Here is a 27,811-nt window from a genome sequence, read left to right on the forward strand (position 1 = left end):
TTTGTTGATTTTTATAAAAACAACAAATTAACAGCAAATTAATTCAAATTTAAAACAAATTCAAATGTTGGTTCCCCCTCCCATTCCTGGTGTTTCTTTTCTCTCCTTCCTTAGCTGCTCACAATAACATAGGTAAAGGTAAAGGTAAAGGTAAAGGGACCCCTGACCATTAGGTCCAGTCGTGGCTGACTCTGGGGTTGCGGCGCTCATCTCGCTTTATTGGCCGAGGGAGCCGGCATACAGCTTCCTGGTCATGTGGCCAGCATGACTAAGCTGCTTCTGGTGAACCAGAGCAGTGCACGGAAACGCTGTTTACCTTCCCGCTGGAGCGGTACCTATTTATCTATTTGCACTTTGACGTGCTTTCGAACTGCTAGGTTGGCAGGAGCAGGGACCGAGCAACAGGAGCTCACCCCGTCGCAGGGATTCAAACTGCTGATCTTCTGATCGGCAAGCCCTAGGCTCTATGGTTTAACCCACAGCGCCACCTGCATCCCATAATAACATACTTTCCCCTAATTTCTATTCATTCCCCATCTTTCTGAATTTTCACTATCTGTGCCTGTTTTAATTCCAGCTTAGACTTTTGTTTACTTTTGTCAAGTATTCTTCCTTTATCTACCCATATAAATCATGAAGGAGCTTTTCCTTTGAGTTTTGTACAAGGAGATAAAACAGCTGACTGTGAAATGTGGAACAAGCAAGCAGCTTCCTGATGGTTTTGGTCAAGGCAAAGCTGGTGTTGAAGGTTGACTGGGCTGGGCCAAGGCCCCTCATCCCAGCAGAAGGGGCTATTGACCCCTGCTGTTCATATCTGCAAACTGCTTGCTCGCTTTCCTCTTGCTTTGCCACCCCAGAAGGAATGACTACCCAAACTACAACAGAGGTGAGGAGGAGGAGAAGCTGTCACTGCCTGCTTGCTCATTGGCTGCTTCTGACAAGTGAGCAGGGGGTGCCAGTTGCAAGGCAAAGGAGCAACACCACCTGCCAATAATTGTGGCGAGTGGGTCAGCTTCCCACAATATACACATTTTTGTGTGCGTCTTGGTTGGCTGAGGAACAATAGCCCCAAATTTGGAGAAGTTTGCATTTTGAAAGGTAACTCAGTTTGCATATTGGTTCAACGAAATCTGACTTGGGTAATATCTCCTTGAAATGGCATTCTTATTCCAGACTTCCTCTTTGCATGTCCTCCCAAGTCTATTCCAGAAGGTCGGGTAGGGAACCCAGAACAGAACACAATGAGGGGAGAGGGAGAAGAAATCCTGTTGCACAGGTGGAACTCCTTGCACAATCAGGATGGTAATAATAATAATAGTAATAATAATAATAATAATAATAATAATAATAATAATAATAATAATAATAATTTATTATTTGTACTCCGCCCATCTGGCTGGGTTTCCCCAGCCACTCTGGGCAGCTTCCACAAAGACCAAAAATGCACTAATATGTCATACATTAAAAACTTCCCTGAACAGGGCTGCCTTCAGATGTCTTCTGAATGTCAGGTAGTTGTTTATTTCTTTGACATCTGATGGGAGGCGTTCCACAGGGCAGGCGCCACTACCAAGAAGGCCCTCTGCCTGGTTCCCTGTAGCTTTGCTTCTCGCAATGAGGGAACCACCAGAAGGCCCTCGGCGCTGGACCTCAGTGTCCGGGCAGAATGATGGGGGTGGAGACGCTCTTTCAGGTACAACCTCATTGGCTACAATTCTCTGAAATCAATGGACCTTGTGGGCCTTCTCTGAGTATATATATATTTTCTATAAAAGTGACCGCAATTAGCAAAGATATTTCGTACATAAATTTCATTCAATTATGTTTAAAAAATAATAATTCAGTTGGGGTTTCATTGTGTGTGTGTGTGTGGAGAAGCTGTCCATTTGTTGATGCTCGGTGAATTAGCCATTCGATAAAAGAAAAGAATGTGTAGAAACGTTTAGCATTTTGTGGCTTTGTTTCTCTTCCAATTGTCTCCTTGCATTTTCAGATCTCAGGAGGTCAGATGAAACGAGAAATGGGACACGGAAATGGAACATCACAGACAGAGTTTGTTCTCCTGGGCATTCTAAGCCAAACAAAGCTATCAACTATTTCATTTGCTGTCTTCCTATCGATGTCCATGGTTGCTTTGCTAGGAAATAGTCTCCTCCTGGCTGTGATCCAGGTGGACTCAAGTCTTCAGACTCCAATGTATTTTTTCCTCAGTCAGTTGTCCTTCATGGATATGTGCCAAGTCCTTGTCATTGTTCCCAGAACAGCAATGGCTTTTGTAACAGAGTCCAAAACAATTTCTCTTGTTGGATGTGTGGCCCAGATTTTCCTTGTTCTGAACATAGGAGGAGCAGAGTCCCTCCTGTTGGCTGTCATGTCATATGACAGGTATGTGGCCATTTGCCGCCCTCTGCAATATGCAGTTCTCATGAGAAGAAAATTATGCTTGGTCATGTCAGCCAGTGTGTGGATTTCATCTTTCCATTATGCATTGATGAAAGCGATTTATTTACTAACTCTTTCATACTGTGGATCAAACGTGATAAACCATTTTTTCTGTGAGTTCCACGTCCTGATAAAGTTGTCCTGTTCAGATACATCCATCTTTGAAACAGTGTCGTTATTAATTGGTAGCCATTTATTGCTTCTGTTCCCCTTCTCCATCATTGTGGCCTCCTACGTATCCATCCTTCTGCAGATTCTGAGGGCTAAGCGTTCAGCGGAAAGAAGCCACAAAGCACTGGGCACCTGTTCGTCACACTTGTGTGTGGTAGCCATCTTCTATGGGTCGGCCATCTTGCGGCACCTAAGGTCAGCCTCCTCCTACTCAGCAGAGAGGAACCAGATTTTTGCTGCATTGTGCACAATTGTCACCTCAACTGTGAATCCTTTTATATACAGCCTGAGAAATCGGGATGTACTAGCAGCATTAGGGAAACTGTTCAGGAAACTGAAGGTACTTCCGTAAAAACATTGGAAGCGCCCTTCTGGATCTTTTTGATATTTGGAGTTTTGGAAATTGCAAAACAGTAATAATAATGAGCTATGCACCTAGGTTTTCTATCAGTAAACACAATGAAAAACACAGCAATCATAATCGTAGATGACTTGCTGTAAATACAGGGACTAAAACTTTATTAGCATTTATGGGTATATATTTCCATGATGATTGTTCCTGGTGCAACCCCACACCCCAGCTATCTAGAAAGAAAGTTGTAGTATTATCATTACCCTTTCAAGTTTTAATGGCAGTACTCCAGATATGTTCTATATTGTGTCATTGTCCTATCTACAGTGGAACTTTTCACACACTGCCTGAAAAGTGTTTAGGAAGCTGAGACCATATTTCACGGTGTGGCGTTCGTATGGAGCCCCCGGTCGGCTCATGGACTATTGACCCGTACACCACTAATCCGCTGCCACCAACCAGGTCCTCCCCGGTAAATCACTTAGTCTCGGTCAGTTCTCAAGTTAACCACGAAGATTGTAGTTTATTGCAAGCACAAAATAAACTTTAATTGCATTCGAAACACTCTTAACCCTTTTACCCTCCTAGTCTTATTTTATCCTGTCTCTAACTCTTCTACCTCCCCTCACACAAGAACCAACTGCACTAACTGTCTCTCTATTTCCAACTGTCTGCCAACTGCTTTCCCAACCGCTCCTTCCCAACTGTCTAAACCTCTGGCTAAGCCCTTTTAAAAATAGGTAGGCTCCGCCTCTGGCTTTTCTATTGGTCTACCTATTAACTCTTTCTCTCCCCCTGTAGAGACATTTCCAAAAGAACGGGCAAACGCCCCACATGGAAACACCATCCTTTCTAGGCATGGTTTGAAGAGGTTTCTCCTTTGCCCTCAGAATCTCACTCTTTAGTGCTACATCAGAGCAAAAGTCAATGCGGATAAAGCCCAATGGATGCTTGCTCTGATTCAGCAGTCAATAGAGAGCATAAAACCACAACAAAGACCCTAAGAAAAGCCTGTTGGGTCAGGCCAATGGCTCATATAGTCTAATGTCATGTTCTCACAGTGGCCAACCTGATATCTATGGAAATCCCATGAGGAGGACCCAAGCAGAAGAGCAGAAAGGCAGTTTCCAGAAGCAGCAGCCAACCTTGAAGAGTTGTGGAGCAGGGGTAATCTTAAATATGGGTATTGTGTTATGTTCTATGAACTGGACACTAAGGGCCATGTAAAGATCTTGTTCTTAGGTTTATCTAAGATAAATGAAGACTAAATTTAATTGAGCACAATAAGTGGGAATATACACCAGCTTTCCTGCAGACAAGTTAAGACAAGAGCCTCAAAATGCAATTTGCATATTTGGTTTTTTAAAATAAAAACATTATTTATGATATTCAATTTTATACATTTCAATAATTTTATAATCATTTAAACATTTCAAAACTTAACTTCCTTCCCTCTCTTTCTGTGGTTCCTTAAATTTATTTTTATTTATTTTCTGCATATTCCAAATTAACGTAATCATTTACTCATCTACTTTAAATGTATAAAACTGCAGGTTATTACAATAGTCCTGCCAATGTTCTTATCTGTTTACAGTTTGTTTGAAAATATTCAATAAACCATTTCCATTCTTTTATAAAAAGTTTGTTATTTTGATTTCTTATTTTTCTGGTAAATTTCGCTATTTCTGTGTATTCCATAAGTTTTTGTATCCATTATTCTTTCACTGGGACTTCTTCTTCCATTTTTGGGCAAATAACATTCTTGCCACTATAGTTGTATACATGAATAAATTTCTATACAGTTTGGGTAGTTCTGTCCCTATAATCCCCCCCCCCAATTCTTTTGGCAATTTTCATGGTTTTTCAAATATGAGTAGATTGGTAAGAACATTAACTCTTTTCCAAATGGGATGTGGGAAACCCATAGCCTTCCAAATATTGTTAGACTCCAACTCCCATCAGTTTAGTCCGACAAACCTGGCTAGACCAACGTACACTCTTTAGAGGAATGGAATCTTTTGTGTGGAATCAGGACGTATGTAAAAAATATGTGCATATCTTTAACGTTATGCCTAATAATTTTATAAATTTCCACCATGTCATCTCCTACTTGACTTTCCTCTAAACTAAAAAGTCTCAAATTCTGCAACTTTTCCTCACCAGGGAGTTGATCACTTCGGTTGCCCTTTCTGAAACTTGTCCAACTCTACAATATCCTTCTTGAGGTGAGGCAACCAAATCAATAGGTTCAAAAGCACAGGTCAGTTTGAGGATGGCCGGAAATGGAGGGTACCCCTGGGTAACACAGCAAATGCACAAATACCACTTCAGGTTCATGATCTGGAAACGAAAAGGTAAATGTAGAGGATTCTACATAAACATCAACGGGTAGAGCTGCAATCACATAGCTTACAGAATTCCTTAGAGCAATGTTTCCATCAACAACTTCTTAATTAAGGTCTTGGGACCAATTTCCCTAAGGTCAAAAGTCACCAAGAATACTTTACTAGATATTTCAACTTTGAAGTCCCTGAGGAATGCAAATATTACTCTTTAGTTCTTCCTCAGGTGATTTTCACCATGCTGCCAGGAGAAGTAAAACTGGTGCGTTCTGAAGAACTCTCCAGCCCTAGCCCCTGAGACAGAGGCTGAAATCATCATGGGTGAAAACAAAACAAAACAAACTAAGATGACACAACTTAGGGCTTCCAGGACTGAGATGCTGCTATTTTGAAGAGCATCCTCATTTCACTAAACCAGGATACCTGATGTTACGAGGTATTTCTATTAATTGGTATAGTTTTTTCATCGTTTTTATTAGAGCTGTTGTTGCCTCCTCCATCCAAAATGTCCTCCAAAGTCTTTCCTATATGGTAAGGTAAAAAGTAAAAAGGTAAAGGACCTCTGGATGGTTAAGTCCACTCATCTCGCTTTCAGGCTGAGTAAGCCAGTGTTTGTCCACAGACAGATTTCCAGATCATGAGGCCAGCACGACTAAACTGCTTCTGGTGCAACAGAACACCATGATAAGTGCCAGAGAGCATGGAAATGCTGTTTACCTTTCTGCCACAGCGGTACCTATTTATCTACTTGCACTGGTGTGCTTTCGAGCTGCTAGGTTGGCAGAAGACGGGATAAAGTGATGGTGCTGTGGTCTAAACCGCTGAGCCTCTTGTGCTTGCCGATCAGAAGGTCGGCGATTCAAATCCGTGTCATGGGGTGAACTGCTGTCTCTTCTATATATCCAGAAATGTGCACATGAAGGTAAGTGGTTTTGTTTTTGCTTTGGTGAGGCTTTTATTGAGCGATGGCTCTTGATAGTACAGATTTTATAAGCATTTCCCAACACTAGAAAAAAAATGGCTGCCTAGGTCCTGGGGTGGCAGTGAAAGAGAAAGAAAGTAGAATCAACACCATGCCTAATAGGAGGCAGATCCAAACTAAGTGATGCTCAACAAGATTCAGCCTTGAAGCATGAGATCTAGCCACAGACTGGAAAAACCCACAGCCGTTCTCCAATTCATAAGAAATGGACCTGATGGGTACTTAATGTTTCAGAGATGCAGGTACCTTAGTGCAGCCAACATGCAGTGTCGTCATCACAAACAACATCATCAATTTATATCTATACCACTCTTTGACCAAGGCCCCCGAGGCAGTGAACAGATGAATACAAAACGGGGGGAAATGCTAAACCAACGTGCAATACAATCAATCAATAAGAACCTTCTTCTTTGGCGATCTCTTGTAGCCGAGTAAGATTGTCTTCCATAAACACGGTTTTAACAATGAGTCCATAAGTGACTGTGGAGGCCAATTCTGGATCCACACGTCCTTCCACAGTGGGGACATTGGTTTCCGGGCAGGAGTTGATCATGGTGAGGGTTTGCCAAGAGTGCCTTCCTCCTAGTACATTTCTCCCTTTCGTCCTGAGTTTGAGTGTCTTCAAAGCCCATGACACCTTTGGTAAAGGCTGCTCTCCAATTGGAGCGCTTGCAGGCCAGTGTTTCCCAGTTGTCAGTGTTTATACTAATTTTTTTAGATTTGCCTTGAGACAGTCTTTAAACCTTGCAGTTATAAGAATACAAAACAGCAACAGCAAAGGTGCACCACAAACAACACATTACACATTCATGACTTGAATATGTGCTCCCACCACAAACACAAGGGTGTCCATAAACAACTGGTTTCCAGGGAAGAGGCTGGCTGGCTTCACCTTCTGGCACCTCAACAGGTAGCAGTTTTCTAGTCGCAGGCACAACAGCAGGTGCAGTAAAGAGGGGCTGGGATGGCTAAAGTTGGAATCTACCTCCCAGCCAGAAAATGGTCCTATTACTGATACTTGCCACATGTTGGATGGTTTTGAGCCTGGTCATTTCCCACTTCTCATCCCACCCCATGTAGCATGTTGCACACAGTGAGCAGGTCATCTGAACCACCCACCATGTGCACAACCTGTGAAATCCCACATCATATGTGGAGAAAACTTGTGTTCATGGCAAATAAGGGAGGATAGTTCAGTCACCAGGTGCACTGGGCAGTTCAGCTTAAGGCAGAAAAAGTCAACACTAGTCAAAACAAGTGCAGCCCAGGCTGTTCTGCTTTCCAACTTTGGAAAGGTCCTTGCAGACATGCTTCCTGACATCTTGCCACACTAAAAATGTGCCACAGCAGAACTGGAGAACTTTGACATGCCTAAATTGCACCTGCTCAATAAGCTACAACAGCCGGTCCACATGCAGAGTGGTTGTGTTAGCTGATCTGCAGAGATGTATTTCTTCACATCCTTGGGTGAGCATGGATTAGTTTTATGGATTGTGCCAAGGAAAGTGCTTTTGCATGTGCTTGGGAGGAGGAGGGATGGCTGACCCATGAAAGAACTGGAATGAAGGGCACTCTTAATGGGATGGTGAGATTCCATGTATTCTTTCCCCTTGAATCATAGAATTGTAGAGTCTTCACGAGGACTGAAGAAGTAGCCAGAGAAAGAGAGCAGTACAAGCAGCATTCAAGACACACAAAACACGCACTTTAAAGGAAACACTGAAGACACTCACAGATACTTAAAGCATATTTAGGATGCTCTTCCTAAATGAAGAAATCATTCCCTCCCACCATGTAGGAAAAATATAATATTTTATTTATTTAAAAACTACATTTTGAATGTCTCCCAGGGAACTATTGTTACTGGAAGTTAGGAAGGTGGAACTGAGGAGGTCACATGGGTGTGGTCAAAGGCGTGGTCACAAAAACACTGCTGTTGTATAAGTACTTAGTGCTAACTAAACCGAAACTTGTCTAATCTTGGTTTAGAAGCAGTCCCTCCTGTCACAGTTTGTAGTGTGACAGGTAATGTCACAATAGCCACACATTACTCAGAGGTAAGTCCCACTAAATTTCTTGGGGATGGTCCCCAGATGGGAGTGGAGCCTAAAAGGTACCACACAGAACTTGTACGCACAATAGCTTCATTCATATGTTGTGTGTAGGCTGGCAGTGGAGGCTGGTTCGTGAGGGCTGCCCCACCAACCTCAGTCAGTCCTCAGTCAGACCCAACCTGCCAGTTTTGCTACTTCTTCCAGGCCAGCGGCAATTTCCTGCTCCTTAGGCTCTGTGTTGTCCTTGTGAAATTTGCCAGAGAGGAGAGCGATGGGGACAAAATGAGAACAAGTTGGCTCTGCCTATCATTGACTCTGGTTCTGCTACCCTCCGTCTCCCTACTTTCCACTCTACCAATCACGCCACTAGCTTTGAGTCCAGATGAAAGCGATGCCTCACATTCAATCCAATGATATAGTTTTCCTTAACTGAGCAGAGTAGATTAAGGTGACGTAGCTTAAAAGCCAAATCTGAAAAGACCAGAGCTTCTTGGCCATATGCCTCAGAGCTGCACCCATAGGAGGACTCTGGGTCAATAGACACTGCCTGAATCACATCTTCTGTCTTGGTACCTGTGGAATTCCAACAGCACCAATGCTCTTTTTTGTTGTTACAGAACATTAATAATCAAATTAGCATTGTATGGACTTACTTGAGATTTTCTTTTAATAGCCATGTAGCTAAAGCATTGGCCAAAGTTTAAAGTTTTCTGTTTTATTTGTTGGATGCGGCTATTTCCTCCTTCACAAACGTTGCCCTTTTGTCTTCAGGTCAAAGGGATCATGGGAAATGAGAATGCAACATCATGGACAGAGTTTCTTCTTGTGGGCCTCGTGCATCTGAGAACACCCAACGTCTTCTTTGGTGCAATTCTTTTCATGGTTTTTGTTGCTTTGCTGGGAAATGGTCTCCTTCTGATCCTAATCCAAAGAGACTCCTCCCTTCACGCCCCAATGTATTTTTTCCTCAGCCAACTGGCCTGCATAGATCTGGGCCAAATCCTTGTTATTGTCCCTAAAATGTCTGCGGACTTTTTAGCCCACAGAAACACCATCTCGCTCGGCGGTTGTGTGGCACAGATTTTCCTCACGTTGACCGGGGGAGGTGCAGAATGCTTGGTCCTGGCCGCCATGTCTTACGACAGGTACGTGGCCATCTGCAGGCCCTTGCAGTACCCAATCCTCATGCGGAGAACAACCTGCCTCACCATGACGGCTGGGATCTGGTCTTTGTCAACGCTTTCCATCATGCCCATTGCGATCTTTGTCCAGTCTCTGCCTTACTGTGGGTCAAATGTGATTGAGCATTATGTTTGTGATTTCCCAGCTTTACTGAAGTTGTCCTGTGCCGACACCTCTGCCTTTGAAAAACTGGTGTATTTTGATGACGTGGTCATACTTCTCCTCCCTATCTCAGTCATCGTTGCCTCTTACATCACCATCCTTGTGCAGGTGCTGGGCATTCCCTCAGTCAAAGGAAGACAGAAGGCCTTAGGGACTTGCATGTCCCACCTGTGTGTGGTGGGACTCTTCTATGGGGCAGCTGCACTGACATACACCGTCCCAGTATCCTCCTACTCTGCACAAAGGGCCATGATCTACTCAATGTGCACTACCATCATCCCCCCAATGCTGAATCCTTTTATATACAGCCTGCGCAACAGGGATGTTCTAGCAGCCCTAAGGAAACTCTTTCTGAAGCATGCCCCTCATAAGTAATTTCTAGAGCCGAAACACCATTTCGCATAAGTTTGTAATGTTCCTGGGTCAAACAGCAGCCACTGAGAATGAGGAACAGTTTAATAAAAAGAGCTGTATTCAGAGCTGCCTCTTAGACGCTCTGTCTCCCGGAATGTGAGGCTGGTTTAGTAAATGAGTTTCCATGCACTGGCAGTAAAAGTAAAGAAGAAGAAAAGGTTCCAAATGATTTAAAAGGAAAATAATTTGGTTTCATTACAAAAAGGTTCATGCAGTCTTTGTGTACAGTGGTACCTTGGGTTACAGATGCTTCAGGTTACAAACGCTTCAGGTTACAAACTCCGCTAACCCAGAAATAGTACCTTAGGTTAAGAACTTTGCTTCAGGAGGAGAACAGAAATCGCACGGCGGTGGCATGGCGGCAGTGGGAGGCCCCATTAGCTAAAGTGGTGTCTCAGGTTAAGAACAGTTTCAGGTTAAGAACAGACCTCCAGAACGAATTAAGTTCTTAACCCGAGGTAAAGGTAAAGGTAAAGGTACCCCTGCCCGTACGGGCCAGTCTTGACAGACTCTGGGGTTGTGTGCCCATCTCACTCAAGAGGCCAGGGGCCAGCGCTGTCCGGAGACACTTCCAGGTCACGTGGCCAGCGTGACAAAGCTGCATCTGGCGAGCCAGAGCCGCACACGGAAACGCCGTTTACCTTCCCGCTGGTAAGCGGCCCCTATTTATCTACTTGCACCCGGAGGTGCTTTCGAACTGCTAGGTTGGCAGGCGCTGGGACCGAGCAGCGGGAGCGCACCCCGCCACAGGGATTCGAACTGCCGACCTTTCGATCGGCAAGTCCTAGGCGCTGAGGCTTTAACCCACAGTACCCGAGGTACCACTGTATAAATAAATAAAATATATTTTTTCTACATGATGCGGGGAAAGTATGGCTTCATTTAGGAAAAGCATCCTAAAATTGCTTTAAATGTCTGCAAGTACCTTCTGTCATGTGACAAAGACACATGAGAGCAGAAGCAGCAAAGCAGGCTGGGAAGTGTTGGGACTGCACAATCATCTGGGCCTACTAATGTTATTCAGGCCTAACTGCTAACTGTTGAGTCACTCTGACATGTGACTCATTCTCCTTATAAGTAGCAGCCATTTTCTCTCTGTGTTCTCAGTAAGATTTCAGTCAGAGTCAGTTTGCCTCAGTTGTGAGCAGAGTCAGTATGAAATCTCAGTCAAACTGTTTGGAACCATGTTGTTTATGAAGAAGTTTATTTTAACTCAGTAAAGCTCTTATTCTTTCACTTAAAAACTCTGCATTATTAATTTATGCTGCGCGTCACCTTCAATGTTTTCTTTAAGGTGTGAGTGTGTGTTCTCAAGGCTACCAGCATGAGTTTGACCAAACTGCAGGAGGCAGTGGAGGACAGGGGGGCCTGGCGTGCTCTGGTCCATGGGGTCACAAAGAGTCGGACACGACTAAATGACTAAACAACAACAATTGTGTGTGTTGCCAATGAGCAAGCGGGCAGTGACAGCTTCTCCTCCTCCTCACCTCTGTTGTAGTTTGGGTGGTCATCCCTTCTGGAGTGGCAGAGCAAGAAGAATGGTTCCAAACTACAAGAAAGAAGATTCCACCTAAACATTAGGAAGAACTTCCTGACAGTGAGAGCTGTTTAACAGTGGAATTTGCTGCCAAGGAGTGTGGTGGAGTCTCCTTCTTTGGAGGTCTTTAAGCAGAGGCTTGACAACCATATGTCAGGAGTGCTCTGATGGTGTTTCCTGCTTGGCAGGGGGTTGGACTCGATGGCCCTTGTGGTCTCTTCCAACTCTATGATTCTAGGATTCTAAGGTGAGCAAGCAGTTTGCAGATATGAACAGGAGGCATCAATACCCCCTTTCTGCTGGGATGAGGGGCCTTGGCCCAACCCAGTCAACCCTCAACACCAGCCTTGCCTTGACCAAACCATCAGGAGGCTGCTTGCTTGTTCCACATTTCACAGTCAGCTCAGTTTTACAAAACTCAAAGGAAAAGCTCGTTCACAATTTATATGGATAGATAAAGGAAGAATAACTCTACTTGAATAAGTGGGGACATGCTGTAGTTAAGCAAAAGTCTAAGCTGGAATTGAAACATGCACAGCTGGTGAAAATTCAGAAAGATGGGGAATGAATAGAAATTAGGAAAAAGTATGTTATTGTGAGCAGCAAAGGAAGGAGAGAAAAGAAACATCTGGAAGTGGGATGGGAAGCCAACTTTTAAATTTGTTTTAAATTTGAAGTAATTTGTTGTTAATTTTTTTGAAAATCAATAAAAATTAATTGGCATTTTTTAAAAAAGGAAACTCATTGATACATTCTTCTTTTGTAGAAGATATAAAGCTAGGCTTGCTATCCTAACACCTTTAAATTCAATCAAATTTACTTCTGGGTAGACATGTTAGTAACTAGCTGCCATTTTGAGAGAGAGAGATCAAGACTTAAGAACTTCTGCAAACAGTAGTCTTTTATTCCCTTGGCATCACATACTTTCTTCTCTTGCACAATGGCAGAAGGGAAATATTATCTTTAATTGCCTAATAAATGTGAATGTTCATCAAAGAAAGGTATAAACACAGCATTTGAGCTGTAATCCCATGCACATTTACCTGGGAGTACGGATAGAGGAGGAATTTGATTTTGTTTGCATTTTAAACTATCTAATTCAGACTTTCTGAAACAATATGTAAACCAAAGCACACCTATCTGTCAAAATTCACATGTCTTTGAATTTTGCAGTGCATTTCCCCCCACCTGAATCATATCTCAAATGGCATATGCTAGACTAGATGGGCCATTGGCTTGATCCAACAGGCTCTTAAGTTTTTTGTTATGGTTTTATGGTCTGTGATCAGGAATTAGATTGGGTGAGTTTCCATTGCACTTATTTCCATCATTATTCAGTTTTGTTCTTCACAATTAACCTCATACCTCTCTAAAAACGCAGAGTACATTTACAACGGTCTTAAATAAAATCAATACATTTAAAAAATATTTTATTGTTATTTATGCAGCTCTTGACAATTTTGAGTTCTTGTCACAAAAAAGGAACTAAGGGTACAGCTTTCAAGAATAATATAATGCTCAGTAAAACACAATACTGTATATTTGATCAGACTAAAGTTGTACCACAACAGCATGAGAAGCCATACGTGTGTGTGTGTGTGTGTGTGTGTGTGTGTGTGTGTGTGTTTGACCTTTTCCCCAGCCCAGACATTACTGGGGATCTATGCTATTCCCCCTGCCCTTTCATTGCCCCTGCCACTATTATTCCTATTGTACCTACCCCAAAATGGTAAATCTCTCTTGGGGGGAAAGCCACTGTAGCAGGCAGAAAATTCTGGCATAAAATAAAGGATACCTTTTCTGTTTAAGAAGAAAAAACTTTAAGGGTCCCCAGCACTAAAACCCTTTGATCTGCCTAAAATTGTTCAGCATTAATCCACTCTGGATTTGCTCCTTTGCCTGCAAATTTCATCCATTTCTGCAAATTTAGAAACAAGTTGTAGCTGTTTGTAAAGTCATAATTTTAGTGAATGGGGAAGACGGGGACACAACTTTGTTTTTTAACAACTCTAATTCCAGTCCCAAATAATGAGTCAAATTTGACCGACACAGAAAGGCTCCAAACCAAGTCAGTCTGCTTTCCAAAGCTGCAGATTAAGATAACAAATTGAATCTTGTGGCCAGTGCATACGTTGAACTAACTGGTCTCACCAGTGGAAGCCAGAGAAAGGACATAGCACACCACAGCTTTCCTTCCTCTACTTCCTCCCAAATAGATTCAAAATTGCTTTTTGAGTAGATGTGTCTAGGATTGCACTGTTAGTAATGGACATATATGAAATAAATCAAAGGCTCTTCTTCAGAAGCATAAGGACATAGTACAGGTGAAGAGTGTTCTATATTTGTGTGCGGCAACTGCTGAGAACTTGTGCATTGTGACTATTATTCATTTTTCAGTTAGTGCAACAAGCACAGTATACACTGAAGTGCATTGAAAAAAATTCCAGAGGAGTCTCTGTGTTAGCTTCTCACTGCAAAAACAGTCAAAGGGTGCTGTGGTGCCATAACGATTGACAAAGCTTCCTTGGACTCGCTTTGTCAGATGCATGAAGTGAAACGGTACGTAATACAGTGGTACCTCAGGTTACATACGCTTCAGGTTACAGACTCCGCTAACCCAGAAATAGTGCTTCAGGTTAAGAACTTTGCTTCAGGATGAGAACAGAAATCGTGCTCTGGCGATGCGGCAGCAGCGGGAGGCCCCATTAGCTAAAGTGGTGCTTCAGGTTAAGAACAGTTTCAGGTTAAGAATGGACCTCCGGAACAAATTAAGTACTTAACCTGAGGTACCACTGTATGTAGAAGAAAACTGGAAAGTGGGATTTGAATGAAAATGAAATGCAAAAATGACCATCAGTGATTATCACACTTTCAAAGTTTGCTAAAATGGGCACACCTTTTACAGTAGGGATAATCGCTGAGATGATTGTATTAACACCTGCACTGGGGCAGGGAACTATTAACGAGAAACAGTGACAAAGAAGCATCTGATAAAGTAGGCATACGTCCATGAAGATTCGGAACATAATGAATCTGTTAATCTTAATGGGGCAGCAAGACTTCCTGATGACATTTCCTGGGAGGTTATTCAAGATGTGTTTTTCCGGAACGTTTTCCTCAGTGCCGCCAGCACATCCCGATTCCTCAGGCTGTAGATGAGAGGGTTCATCATGGGAGTGACGATGAGGCAAAACACAGAAACCATATCGTCGTGGTATGGCATTTGGTAGGACCTGGGTCTCAAGTATTTGAACATGGCTGCCCCATAAAAGAGCCCCACCACAGTCAAGTGAGACAGGCAAGTGCTGAGAGCCTTGTGGCTCCTTTCAGAAGAGTGAACCCTCAAGACCGTAGCAAGAATGCACACATAGGAGGCCAGAATGATGGCTGAAGGGAGGATCAGCAGAAGAAAGCCACATTGGAGCCACAGTAGTGCAGTAGCCGCATGTACATGCTGGGTCCCAAGGCACCAAAGGCACAAAACCAAACCACCGTGGTCAGGATGAGACAGACAGTTCTTCTCATGAGGACCGGATATTGGAGGGGCTTGCAGATTGCCACGTACCTGTCATAGGACATTACTGCAAGGATTAGGCATTCTGCGTTGCCCATGAGCAGTACGAAAAATATCTGGGCTGAGCACCCAGTCAGTGAAATGGTGTTCTTCTCCCTTAAAAAGTCCACAAGCATTTTAGGGCCGATGGCGAGAGTTTGAGAAATATCCATGACAGACAACTGACCAAGGAAAAAATACATAGGGGAATGGAGGCCAGAGTCCACGTGGATCAGGTAGAGGAGGAGGCTGTTTTCAGAGAGGACCATGATGAACATCATGACAAACAGAGTCATGATAACACTGGGTGATTTCGATTGGCTCAAAAAACCCATAAGAATGAATTCTGACCAAGATGTTGCATTGTTCTTTTCCAGGACCTCTTGAGTTGGCTTGCTTGAATCTGAAGAGACAAGGAGAGACAACGATAGGGAAGGTAGTCCTTGAGTGCTGCCATTTTATTCTTACTATTTTCACTGAATGTCATTCCTTCTTTTTTCTAAGAGAAGAAATGGGGTAGTAAAGTCTTCAATGGGAGTTCCAGAGAGGAGATTGCAGCCGCCTTACTCCTCCTCCAGTCCTACTGCTGCAGTGCTGCTTTGAACTAAGCCATGGTTTGGCTTAGCATCCCAACCCAGACTCATGCTGTAAACCCAGTTAACAAACCTTGGCTACAGACTGTGCTCTCTTTGGTCTGAGTGGCATGCTAAACCAAACCGTGACTTAGTTCACAGCAGCATGGCAGGAGGAGGAGTGGGGAAGGAGCAAAGTGGTTGCACTCTCATCTCTGGGAACCCTAGTGCTTTCGCTGACCCATGGTTTGGCTTAGCGTTGCACATGCATTAGCTCATTGAGTGGAATTATGAATTAAGTAAATGCCTGTCATTCTCAGGGCCCTTTTTTCCAGCTGGAACTCACTGGAACTCCATTCTGGCACCTGCCATCGCCATTCTAAGAGAATGAGGGAGGCGTTTGTGGTGAGTTCTGGCACCTCTTTTTCTAGAAAACTGGTACTGGTCATTCCATTCTAAACAAAGGAGCCCAGCGTGTGGTGTTCAAGCAACATGATTTAGAAGAAATGCAATCTATTATCCCAGTTAACAGCCAGTGAATCATGTAGGCCCCCCTGACAGGTGCATTTATTACAGCCATAATAGCAAGAGCCCTTTTCACATCTTACAGAATGTAGCGAGGTTCCCAACTGTGAGAGGCGAGCCCTGCAAATGCAGGCGTGAAAGTTATTTGCACATTATTATGATGATTATTTATTAAATTTGTATACCGCCCTATACCCGTCAATCTGAGGACAGTTCACAACATGAAATTACAATGTAAAAAGCACAAAATAATAATAAAAATATAGGATCCTGCTTCCCTCCCCCATTCTCTATTACACACAAATTTTAAGTGTGAAAAGGACTATTAAATGCCGTCCTACCTTGACTTACCTCAGGGGAGAAGGACCTGTGGCCCTCCAGTTTCCTAGCGAATGGCCAGGGATGAGGAGGAGTACAATCTGTCAGTATCTGGAGGGACAATCCTAGTTTATATAAAAGAAACGTAGGCTATACATTCCTCGATAAACAAATGAGAAAATATTTGCGCAACTCATTTTATTAGCACAGAACATAAGACAACCATATCAAGTCATCTGTTTTATTTTTATTGCTGGATTACAGGTGTAAAAGGTGTACCTGTATCATTGTGAATCCTTAAGGTGGCAATGGGAGGATCCCACATCTCAATATCTCCTGAAAACGGAGATGCTCTTTGTTATTTGATGGCACTTTGGTGCTTAATCTCTGTTTTGGAGATATTGCTCAATTCTAGACAGCTTTTGTTGGTTAAAAAAAGCAGGCTCTGCTTTCATCATCCAAGGGAAAGTCTCTCATTCTGTAGGGAAAACAGTCCCAAGACTTCAATTAAATGGCTGATAGGAGAAGCAAAATGGCTCTGAATAAGTTTTACACTGGCAGGTGCCCAGCAGTTCTACACATCAGCCCTTCTAACAACTTGCAGGTCAGTTTCTAAAAAGGAGGGTGGGGGCGGAGCTTGCTTTTTTGTTGCAGCTACTTGTACATTTTTAGAATTCACTTTCTGTGTACAGTCATACCTCATGTTATGTTTGCTCCATGTTATGTTCTTTCAGGTTATGTCCTGCTGCAACCAGGAAGTACCAGAAAGGGTTACTTCTGGGTTTCGCCACTCAAGCATGAGCAGAAGCACTAAATCGTGCTTCACGCATGTACAGAAGCGCCAAATCGTGCCGCGTACCTGCGCAGATATGGGGTTCAGGTTGCGCTCTTTTCATGTTGCTAACGGGCCTCTGGAACAGATCCTGTTCACAACCAGAGGTACCACTGTAATTGCTTTGTTTTAGCTGAGATGCACAGTGGCGTGGCATCTTTATCATATTCTTAGTTTGTTTTTAGGAAATTTTACTGTTGTATTTTTGTTGCTTTTATGGAAACCGTGCAGATATTTTATTACGTAAAGCAGTAAAAATGTGATAAATAAACAGCATCTGAGAAACATGCCTATGGCTCACAGAACTCCTTACATCCTGCTTGTGGGATTCCAAGATGCATTGGGGTGGCCACTGAAAACAGGATGGTGGACGAGATGGGGCTTTGGTGTGATCCATCAGGGTTCTTGGGATCTTTAGGGTCCATGGATCATGGAGTGGAAACTTATCCATAGCTTCGTTAAGTAGCTCCCCGTCCTTGTTTGGTAATAAATCATTTCATGCCAGGTGATCACCAGAAGGAAAAAGCAAACCTGGAAGAAGAGGGGGATAAGACCTCCAACTTTGTCAAGTGGTGTTAGCATAGACTCAGGCAACTAGGCTTGAAAAAAGTTGAAATGTCTTAGAAAAGAAAAGCCTAGTTACTGGTGGGAGTCAGTCAGTGTGGTGTGTGTTGGATATGTCCATAAATGTATGTATGCATGCATGGATTGCAAGTGTGCTGTGAGTTTGTAGGGTGTGTGGTGTGTTTGTGGAATGCCAGCTATGGCCACCCCCACTTTGAGCATGCCCAGTTGAATGGAGTCCTTGGGGTGGTGGGGAGTCCTATTGTCAGGTCTGCGTGAAGGAGCCAGGCCCTGTGACCAATAGGACTTTGCAGGACTGGGGCCTTCCTAAGTTTGTTCTGAAGAGGCAAGGTGAGGCTGCACAGGTGAGGCCGATTGGTAACTCACACAGCACCTGGTGGCAAGAGCTGGGAAGGGAGATAAGGTCAGCATTTCCCTTCAGCTCTTTGCCACAGCAACATGCTTCCTGCCTTGCTGTGTTTGGCTTCTTGCTTCCTGACCCTCGAACCCTTGGCTTCTTGACTCCCTGCTTCTTGATCCCCAAACCCTTGACTTCTGGACTCCTTGCTTCTTGATCTTCGGACCCTTGGCTTCTTGACTCCTGGCTCTCTGACCCTTGGACTCTTGGCTTCCTGACTCCTGGCTTCTGGACCCCTGTTCCTGTTCCCACCCCGCCATCTTGCCTCTGGTCCTGACGTCCCCTGCTGGGACTTTGATCACCCGTGAACCGGACTGTGACACCTATTCTCACACTGCCCAACACCTGAGCACGGAACATATGACTCTTCCATTGTTTTGTTGTTCAGTAGATGGGTAGGGACATTAATTATCACTGCCATCCTCAATATTATGCCCCTATCTGGACAGGAATAGCCTAACTACTGTTGTCTATGCTCTGGTAACCTCAATGTCAGGCTGGAGCCATCAAGCGAACAGCAGCAGCTGCCAGACTTGGACGGCAGCCCAGGGGACGAAGGGAGGTTTGCCATGGGAAGATCAGAGGAAAGGACAGGGGGGAGTTCACAGCCCAGAGAAACACAGGACTTAGCAGACCATAGCTTGTCCGAACCAGTTTGCAAACCTCTCAGCGTGCAAGAACGCAGAAGAGGAGGGGTACAAGAAAAGGGAAAATTGACATCACAGAAATGGCGGAAGAGATTCGTTTTCACGCGTTGTTTCCGGAGGAAGAGGAACAACGCTGAGGATTTAGTTGAGTCATCATTGGGATAGCCATAAGTCACGGGGGCAGAGCGCTCCGGACAAGTGGCATGTTTTTTCTGGAATAAAACCAACTTTTAATTGACTGTACATGTACGCGTCTTGCCGCTGCTACACTCAAGGTTAGATTACTGCAATGTGTCATATGCAGGGCTGCCTCTGAAGACGGATCAGAAACTTGAGCTAATGCAGAATTCAGTAGTCAGGTTGCTCACTGGAGCAAGACGGTTTGAGCATATTACACTGATCCTGGTCTGACTGCACTGGCTACCAATTAGTTTCTGGGCCCAATTCAAAGTGCTGGTTTTGACCCATAAAGCCTTAAATGGCTCAGGACCGCAATACCTCAGGGACTGCCTCTTTCCATATGAACCTACCCAGACCCTGATATCATCTTCTGAGGCCCTTCTTTGTGTGCCGCCTCCTTGAGAGGTCTGGAGGGTGGCAACATGAGACAGGGCCTTCTCTGCAGTGGCTCCCCATCTGTGGAATGCTCTCCCCAGGGAAGTTCGCCTGGCGCCTTCACTACACACCTTTAGGGACCAGGCAAAAATGTTCCTTTTTAACCAGGCATTTGGTTGATCTGATTTACATCCTATGTCCTTTTAAAATTTGTTTGTGTGTGTGTGTGTGTGTTTGGGGGGGAGTGTAGTTTTTATTTTTATTCGGTATTTTGTGGTTTTATATCTGGATTTTATTCTGTGAACCGCCCTGAGACCCCCGGGTGTGGGGCAGTATATAAATTCAATAACTAACTAACTAACTAACTAAATAAAACAAAATATTATCAAATAGAGTCCAGGAAAATGACAGCATTTTCAGACTGTGAGTGGTAAAGTTACAGAAACTTTGGAATGTGAGTTGTAAGAAGTTTTCACTTTTGAACTGCATTAAAGTTCGGTAACAATTAAAATCTTGGATTTGGAACCAAATTCCCTAAAGATGGAGTTGGCTGAACATTTCTCCATAGAGATTAGAAATTGTATATGTGGCGGGTAAGAAATGCAGGTCCAGGTTTGAATGTTTCAAAATTTTAAGGCATCTATATTTTTCCTGCCTCTAGAAACAGGGAGCCAGTGGGGCTAAGCAAACATTTCGCTGTAAATGTAAGTTAAGAAATGTTGCTTTTTCAGGGAGTATGAATTGGTTTTGTTTAGGGTTTAGAATTCAAAAACTTAAGTGTGTCAAAAGGAAGCAAAGGCATAAGTACCTCTATAGCGATGAATATAAAAATATTTTCAGTGTATCTCATTAATTTAAAATGACAGGTCTCTCCCCCCCCCCGAAGAATGTAGTGCAAAGCATTTTTGAAGTAGAAGAAGAGTTGACTCGTAAACCATTTTAATTGGATCACAGCGCATAGTTTGATCAGCCAAAGAGAAATGAGGAACAATATTTAATTAATTCAGCAGGAGCAACAAAATGTTTCAAAGGAGCATTTGCAACTAAATTCCTTTTTTAAAGCCTACACTTTCCTCTCCTACTCAACAGCACCAGCCAACGCAGGTATGTAATTCTTAACTTTTGCAGAGGCCATACTTTATTTGGGTGGTATCCAACTTAGTCCTACTCAGAGAAAGCCCACGGAAATTAACGCACCTAAATTAATCATGTCCAGTAATTACAATGGGTCAACTTGGAGGAGGACTACCATCGGATGCAATTTTTTGCAATGTGATGTTCCATAATGTTCATTCATGATAACATCCACTTTCTTATACACAAAAAGTCTATCATAGAAGGGCAAATTGAATCAGAAAATGTATGTACGTACAGGAATGCTTATGAACAGTGTATTCCATTCTCATGCTTGGGCTGAGTTTGGGCAGAATGCAGAGCTTTGTGTATCTGTAAAAGCATTATAAAGCTTTGAAATATGATCCATTTGGGGCATTCATTCATTACTTCTTTCGTCCAACCTTTCATTTATACTCCTGTACAGGCTGCTAGATGGGATGCAGGTGGCGCTGTGGGTTAAACCACAGAGCCTAGGACTTGCCGATCAGAAGGTCAGCGGTTCGAATCCCTGCGACGGGGTGAGCCGAGGGGGCCAATAAAGCGAGATGAGCGCCGCAACCCCAGAGTCGTCCACAACTGGACCTAATGGTCAGGGGTCCCTTTACCTTTACCTTTATCTCTACAGGCTGCTAGGTAGGTCAGAGTTAGGCAGGGTTAAGGTTAACCAATATGATGGCTTCCAGAAGTTGTAGGGGCTCAAACTTCCATTGTCCGTGAACATTGGCCATGCTGTCTAGAGATGATGGGAATTGGAGTACAGTTCCCGGGATCACATTCACCCAGTGCTATACCAGCTGCACTGGCTCCCGGTGGAATACAGGATCAGGTTTAAGGTGCTGGTTTTAACCTTTAAAGCCCTTCACGGCCTAGGACCCTCATACCTACGGTACCGCCTCTCCTGGTATATCCCACAGAGGACCTTACAGTTTTCAAACAAAAACATCTTGGAGGTCCCAGGCCACAGAGAGGTTAGGCTGCCCTCAACCAGAGCCAGGGCTTTTTGGGCTGTGGCTCCAATGTGGTGGAATGCTCTGTCACAAGAGACTAGGGCCCTGCGGGACTTGACATCTTTCCGCAGGGCCTGCAAGACAGAGCATTTCCACCAGGCCTTTGGCCAGGGCACAGCCTGATCCTTTGGCAATCCTCACAGAACTCTAGCCCAATGGTTGCCATTAATCTGATTTGAATTGATTTTATAATAAAATGATTTTAGAATGTTGTATCATTTTAATGTTGTTAGCTCCTCTGAGCCCGGCTTCAGCTGGGGAGCACAGGATATAAATAAAATTTTATTATTATTTATTATTATTACAACAACCTCTGGAAGAGAGAGCACTGCCGTTTTACGAAAGGCTACATCTCAACTAGGGACGCAGGTGGCGCTGTGGTCTAAACCGCAGAGCCTAGGACTTGCCGATGAGAAGGTCGGCGGATTGAATCACTGCGACGGGGTGAGCTCCCGTTGTTCGGTCCCAGCTCCTGCCAACCTAACAGTTTGAAAGCACGTCAAAGTGCAAGTAGATAAATAGGTACCGCTCTGGCTAGAAGGTAAACGGCGTTTCTGTGAGCTGCTCTGGTTCGCCAGAAGCGGCTTAGTCATGCTGGTCACATGACCCGGAAGCTGTACGCTTGCTCCCTCGGCCAATAAAGCGAGATGAGCACCGCAACTCCAGAGTTGTCCATGACTGGACCTAATGGTCAGGGGTCCCTTTACCTTTACCTTTACATCCCAACTATTGGCTGTTTCAGAAGAGGGCATTAGGGCTGGATTAATCTCATGTACTTCACTCTCTTTCTCCCCCTAAAACAGAGGGTTGATAGGGCTTTGAGGAACTCTTCCAAAATTCCTCCTGGATTTGGGAGTTCCAAATGACCCAGTCTTCTTTCCAAAACAGAATAAATGGGAATTAGATTTGCCTGCCACTCCAGCCAACTTTCCTATTCACGTGTATTCATTAATAAAACACTGCCAAAACAAAAAAAGTGTGTGCGTTCGTGTCCTGGCATTGTATATTCATTTGCATCATTACCATTTTTGTCTCGTAGGATGCAGGGATGGGGAGAATTTACATTCTGTTTGCACATAACGGCAAATCTACCTATTCCGCACTCTTCAGAAACCAAAAGCACAGCCATCCTTTGACTTCACACTACACCTGAATTTTGCAATTCACTTCTCTGGTTAAATACTGTTTGCATACATGCATAAACTAGAGTTAATGCATATATTAGTGAGAATGTATTATATTACCAGAAATTGCCTTGTAGAAATGTTTGCATTAGGCAAAATTGTATACACAAAGATGGGTATTGGGAGAAATTCGCATTAGAATGCTGCTGAAATTTCACTGGGCCTTTAAAAATAAACAAACTACAAAGTCTAGTGGAAATGCGGAGAAGTGAATTTAAAGCTGGCCAGAGTGTAGGGGTTGGTGGGGAAGAGAGATTTCCCCATTCCTAGCGGTATAACACATGTAAGGATCTGTATAATAATAAACCACTACATTAAAAAAATATTCAACCAACTATACAGAGGATCTCATCAAAATTGTGCTTGTGTGTTTTATCTACCATGCATACCTGTACTGTATTCTTCTGTTTGGAAGTTAATTTAATATATTGTCCTAGTTAAACCAGAAATCAGACGGAGAGGAAGCATGGAGCACATCAGGTAAAATAATCATGGAGTAGCATGTTTGATGTTTTATCTTGTTTTTAATATTTGTTGGGAGCCGCCCAGAGTAGCTGGGGAAACCCAGCCAGAAGGGTGGGGTTTAAATAAATTATTATTATTATTATTATTATTATTATTATTATTATTATTATTAGAGAAATCTTCTTATGCCTAAGAATATAGCTGCAGTCACAGAAACAAGCTATAAGACTGACATGCCTGCCCATATATTATTATTAGTGATGCTTTTATAACCCTTAATTCCAAACTAGACTTCTAAGTGACTCACGGTTATTAAAATATTACTGGTAGCATCGTATAGTTACCAAACTTTATTTCATAAAATTTATATACTACTTAATTGCAAAGAAAAATCCCCCCCCAAAATCAACAAGGTTTACAAAAAGAATAAACCAGTGAAATAGTTAGTAAAAACAATTAAAACACTGAGGAACTTAAACCCAGCAATAAACTAAAGACACAGCAGCATTCCAGATAGGCTTGTCTAAACAAAAACAAAAATGTTTTTAGCAAGCACCAAAAAGAGCACAATAGAGTTTCCAAGTCCTGCCTATTGAGCATTTCTCCTGATTTCTTTGCACAATGATCACAAGGAGATTTTACAAAATCTATTACTTGTTGAGTAATAATAATAATAATTTATTATTTATACCCCACCCCTCTGGTTGGGTTTCCACAGCCAGAATATTAAAAACATAACAAAACAGCAAACTTTAAAAACTTCCCTAAACAGGGTTGGCTTCAGATGTCTTCTAAAAGTCAGATAGTTGTTTATCTCCTTGACATGTGATGGGAGGGTCACTTCAAATGTAGCCAAACGTAGAGCGCATTGCAGTAGTCCAAATGGGAGATAACCAGAGCATGTACCACTCTGGCAAGACAGTCCATGGGCAGGTCAGGTCTCAGCATTCATTCTGATTTGTTTTGCAGGGAGGTTATACAACATTGCCTCGAGCAATGTTAAGTGGCACTTTCAAGAGCATTTCCCCATCGTTAGGGTGAAGGGAAGAGTGGGTTTGTTTCATAACAGTGCTATGTTGGTCCTCTTTAATTCCACAACCTGAACTAGCTGACTAAATCCCACCTGGAAGCTCTCAGAGATTCTTCTAACACACTATATTTTAAACTGCTCTATCATTGTTGTTTATGTTGTGCAAAGAATGGATGAGCAGTAACTCTACAATTATGAACAGCGTTTCCCACATGCTTTTTCTTTGTGTTTTCAAGTGAAATCCTGGCAAATGAAGGAGGAATGGGAGAAAAATGAAGGAGGAATGGGAGAAAGAAATATTACATCCTGGACGGTTTTCCTTCTTGTTGGGCTTCAGCACCAGAGGTCACCCAGGGTTTTTCTTGGTCTGATGCTTTTCATGTTTGTAATAGCTCTGGTGGGAAACGGACTCCTTCTTTTCCTAATGAGAACGGACTCTGGCCTGCAGACGCCAATGTACTTCTTCCTCAGCCAGTTAGCCTTTATGGACCTCTGCCAGGTTCTCTCGATTGTTCCTTCCATGACAGTGAATTTTGTAACCCAGAGATATGACACTTCACTCTGTGGGTGTGTCATCCAGATTGCTGTCACGCTGACACTGGGCGGAGCAGAATGCCTGATCCTGGCTATCATGTCCTATGATAGGTATGTGGCTATTTGCAGGCCCTTGCAATATCCAATCCTCATGAGAGGGGAAATCTGCTATCTGCTGTCAGTAGCGGCCTGGTGTTGGTCTTCTGTGCAGGCCCTAACCTGTTCCCTTTATGTTCTGCCTCTTCCCTACTGCAAATCCAATGTGATCAAGCATTACATGTGTGATTATCCAGCCCTTGTTCAGTTGTCCTGCTCTGACAATTCTGCCTTCAATAAAGTCACATATTTTGGGGATTTCCTAGTTTTTCTCATCCCCATCTCAGTCATCCTGGCTTCCTACATAGCCATTTTCCTTCAAGTCCTCAGAGCACACACCACTGGAAGTGGCCATAAAGCCCTGGGGACCTGCTTGTCCCATTTGTGTGTGGTGGGGATCTTCTACGGATCGGCCATTTTGACGTACATGACCCCTGCGTCCTCCTACACACCAGAGAAGTCCATGGTTATCATAGCCTTTTGCACCATGGTCCCTGCCATAACGAACCCTTTTATATACAGCCTGAGGAACCGGGACGTGTTGGCGGCATTGAGAAAACTCTGTGCAAAATGTGCAGTGCTTAAAATTATTTGTTAGATAAACATATTGGCAGGTTCTGGAGGAGCCAGCGAAATCCCCTTCCGGAAATACAATGGAAGGTTATGAAGAAGGACAGAAGCAATGTCTGTTTATAGATTGTCCATACTAGTCCCCCTCAGCCCCCATCCTGCCTCCTTGGCTACTCTGAAGAATCCACTTCATGCAATAGCCAAACCAATGTGATCAGTTTCCACCTCTTTATTCCACCCCCACCTTATTTGCAGTGCCTTCCTTGTTTCCCGTGTCTTTGCTGTGCTAGTGTTTGAAGTCTAGATAAGGGTCACACTTGACACTTGAACACTTTGGGTGACCTTTCGGTTCACCTTTGGGTGAGGAAGTGCCTTTGCAGGCACCATTCTGAGCCTTTTTCAGCTTGGTTGGGAAGTCAGTCATTTAATGATATCTAATTTGCTGCTTACCATGTTGTTGGAAATGAAACACTGGTCCGAAGACTGGGGTCCTGGGACCCTTAAAATAAAACCTGAACAAAATTGGTGAAGCAGCAAAATGTTTCTAGATACATATTGGCAAGGATGGGTGTCCAAAAACAGGCACACCCACCATTTAGTAAAACGCAAATGTTTATCACAAGTTCCTCCCCTGTCCTCCATTGGCTGGAGGCTCACCCCTGTTGATGTTTCCTATCCCTCTAAATCCAGGGACCATCACTCCTAATTGTTGTTGTTGTTTAGTCATTTAGTCGTGTCCGACTCTTCATGACCCCATGGACCAGAGGACACCAGGCACTCCTGTCTTCCACTGCTTCCCACAGTTTGGTCAAACTCATGCTGGTAGCTTCGAGAACACTGTCCAACCATCTCGTCCTCTCTCGTCCCCTTCTCCTTGTGCCCTCCATCTTTCCCAGCATTAGGGTTTTTTCCAGGGAGTCTTCTCTTCTCATGAGGTGGCCAAAGTATTGGAGCCTCAGCTTCAGGATCTGTCCTTCCAGTGAGCACTCAGGGCTGATTTCCCTAAGAATGGAGGAATTACTCCTAATTACTTTTACTCAAATAAGGCAGGGTGTTCCTATGCTTTCACACATCTACTCAAGTGATAAAGCCACATCCCAACCACCCCTTAGGCATGCATGAGATATGCCCTGCCCAAGCTTGCTGAGGTGTCCCGATAAACCACAGCCTAACAGCAATCTGCCCTTTTTGGGGGCATTCTAACCACAAGCCAGTAAAGATAAGCCTCTAAGTGAGTCTGCAGTTTCTTAGCTGTTGCAGCCATCTACTCAGAAGCTGTAACTGTTTGAGGCCTTATGACCTCTTGTGATTTTATGAAAAGGCGGCATTTTTATTCCTTACACAGGTGCACCTACCAATGCCCAGAGTTTTCAGAGATTTTTTGCGAGCATGTGCCTGTGTAATTCTAGCGCCATGTTCTTCTTCGCAGAAGCCACTTTTGACTCAAATTTCATACTCTCCATAATGTCTGCTGCAACTAGCACTAAGAAATGACAAGATTTCTCTTTTCATCTATGCTGTAGGAACAGTAAATATTGATGCTTACATGGAGACACAAAAACTTGTCCTCGTAAGTGTAATTCTTATTTATTTGGATGGGTAGGATGGTCATTCTACATTCACAATTAGCAGGGGATTCATTAGCATTAGCAAAGGGAGAAAGGATAGCAAAACCCTCTCTGTGGGTCATCCACCCAAACTGAATGTGGGATGATTCATGACAGACGGGGGAAAGTCCTTCTTCACAGTGGAAATCGCTACCACAACATGTAGTGACGACCATCAACTTGGACAACTTCAGAAATTCACAGAGGATTTGAGGGCTTGTCCAAATATCTGCTTGTCCCATCCCTAGAAAGCAGTGGTGTAACATTGTGGTGGGGACACAGAGTCTGTTGCCCCAGTCGCAAAATTGTTAGGGGCGCAAAATTTCAACACCCCGGGTTGCCTCCATATGGAAGCATGTTTCCATTGCTGGGCTCCTTTGAAAACAGCTTCTCCATGCAAACCAGGAAGTGACCTCTCCTGACAACAGAACAAATCTTCTTTTCTTATCTCTGTGGCTGTGACCCCCTGGGTCTCCATCCCCACCCCTCTGTGAGACCCTGAGGGCTGGCAACCCACGCTACACCACTGCTAGAAAGCATGGGTCTGAGCAGTTTTCTGCTTGCCCTGTGCTTTCTAGGC

At 43.6% G+C, this 27,811-nt stretch overlaps 3 protein-coding genes across 7 annotated transcripts in view; all 3 read left to right on the plus strand.

The window, feature by feature from the left end:
* Positions 1–613: 613 nt before the first annotated feature.
* The window catches only part of LOC310835720 (olfactory receptor 2V1-like), a gene marked incomplete at its 3' end in the record, with an annotated part of 99,394 nt that continues 72,196 nt past the window's right edge, over positions 614–27,811 (plus strand). The window contains exons 1-2 of the mRNA XM_083720658.1: positions 614–886; positions 1,994–2,385. Of these exons, the coding sequence (XP_083576784.1) occupies positions 716–886; positions 1,994–2,385 (563 nt within the window). The 5' untranslated portion in view covers positions 614–715. The remainder of the gene's footprint in view (positions 887–1,993; positions 2,386–27,811) is intronic.
* Positions 3,016–10,721, plus strand: LOC310837844 (olfactory receptor 2AG2-like). 5 transcript variants are annotated; one of them, XM_083725019.1, is made up of 3 exons: positions 3,016–3,705; positions 6,084–6,229; positions 9,115–10,721. In XM_083725019.1, exons 2-3 carry the CDS (start codon positions 6,224–6,226, stop codon positions 10,060–10,062), a joined length of 954 nt encoding a protein of 317 aa, XP_083581145.1. In that variant the 5' UTR covers positions 3,016–3,705; positions 6,084–6,223; the 3' UTR covers positions 10,063–10,721. The 5 variants fall into 5 exon arrangements, with proteins under 5 accessions (XP_083581145.1, XP_083581144.1, XP_083581142.1 ...); XM_083725018.1 differs by lacking the exon at positions 3,016–3,705 and adding an exon at positions 3,712–4,132; XM_083725020.1 differs by lacking the exon at positions 3,016–3,705 and adding an exon at positions 4,955–5,190.
* Positions 24,737–25,652, plus strand: LOC310839487 (olfactory receptor 2V1-like; the record flags this gene model as incomplete). Its single annotated transcript, XM_083728127.1, has 1 exon — positions 24,737–25,652. Exon 1 carries the CDS (start codon positions 24,795–24,797, stop codon positions 25,650–25,652), a length of 858 nt encoding a protein of 285 aa, XP_083584253.1. The 5' UTR covers positions 24,737–24,794.

This window comes from Podarcis gaigeae (assembly GCF_964106915.1).
Source record: "Podarcis gaigeae genome assembly, chromosome: 2".
In the NCBI taxonomy this organism is placed as follows: Eukaryota; Metazoa; Chordata; class Lepidosauria; order Squamata; family Lacertidae; genus Podarcis; species Podarcis gaigeae.

Excerpts from the sequence above, each read along its gene's own strand:
- LOC310837844 (XM_083725016.1), top strand. The coding sequence starts at position 4,010 with ATGTCATGTTCTCACAGTGGCCAACCTGATATCTATGGAAATCCCATG. Across the intron at positions 4,133-9,114 it reads TGAAGAGTTGTGGAGCAGGG|GTCAAAGGGATCATGGGAAA; the intron begins GTAATCTTAAAT and ends TTTTGTCTTCAG.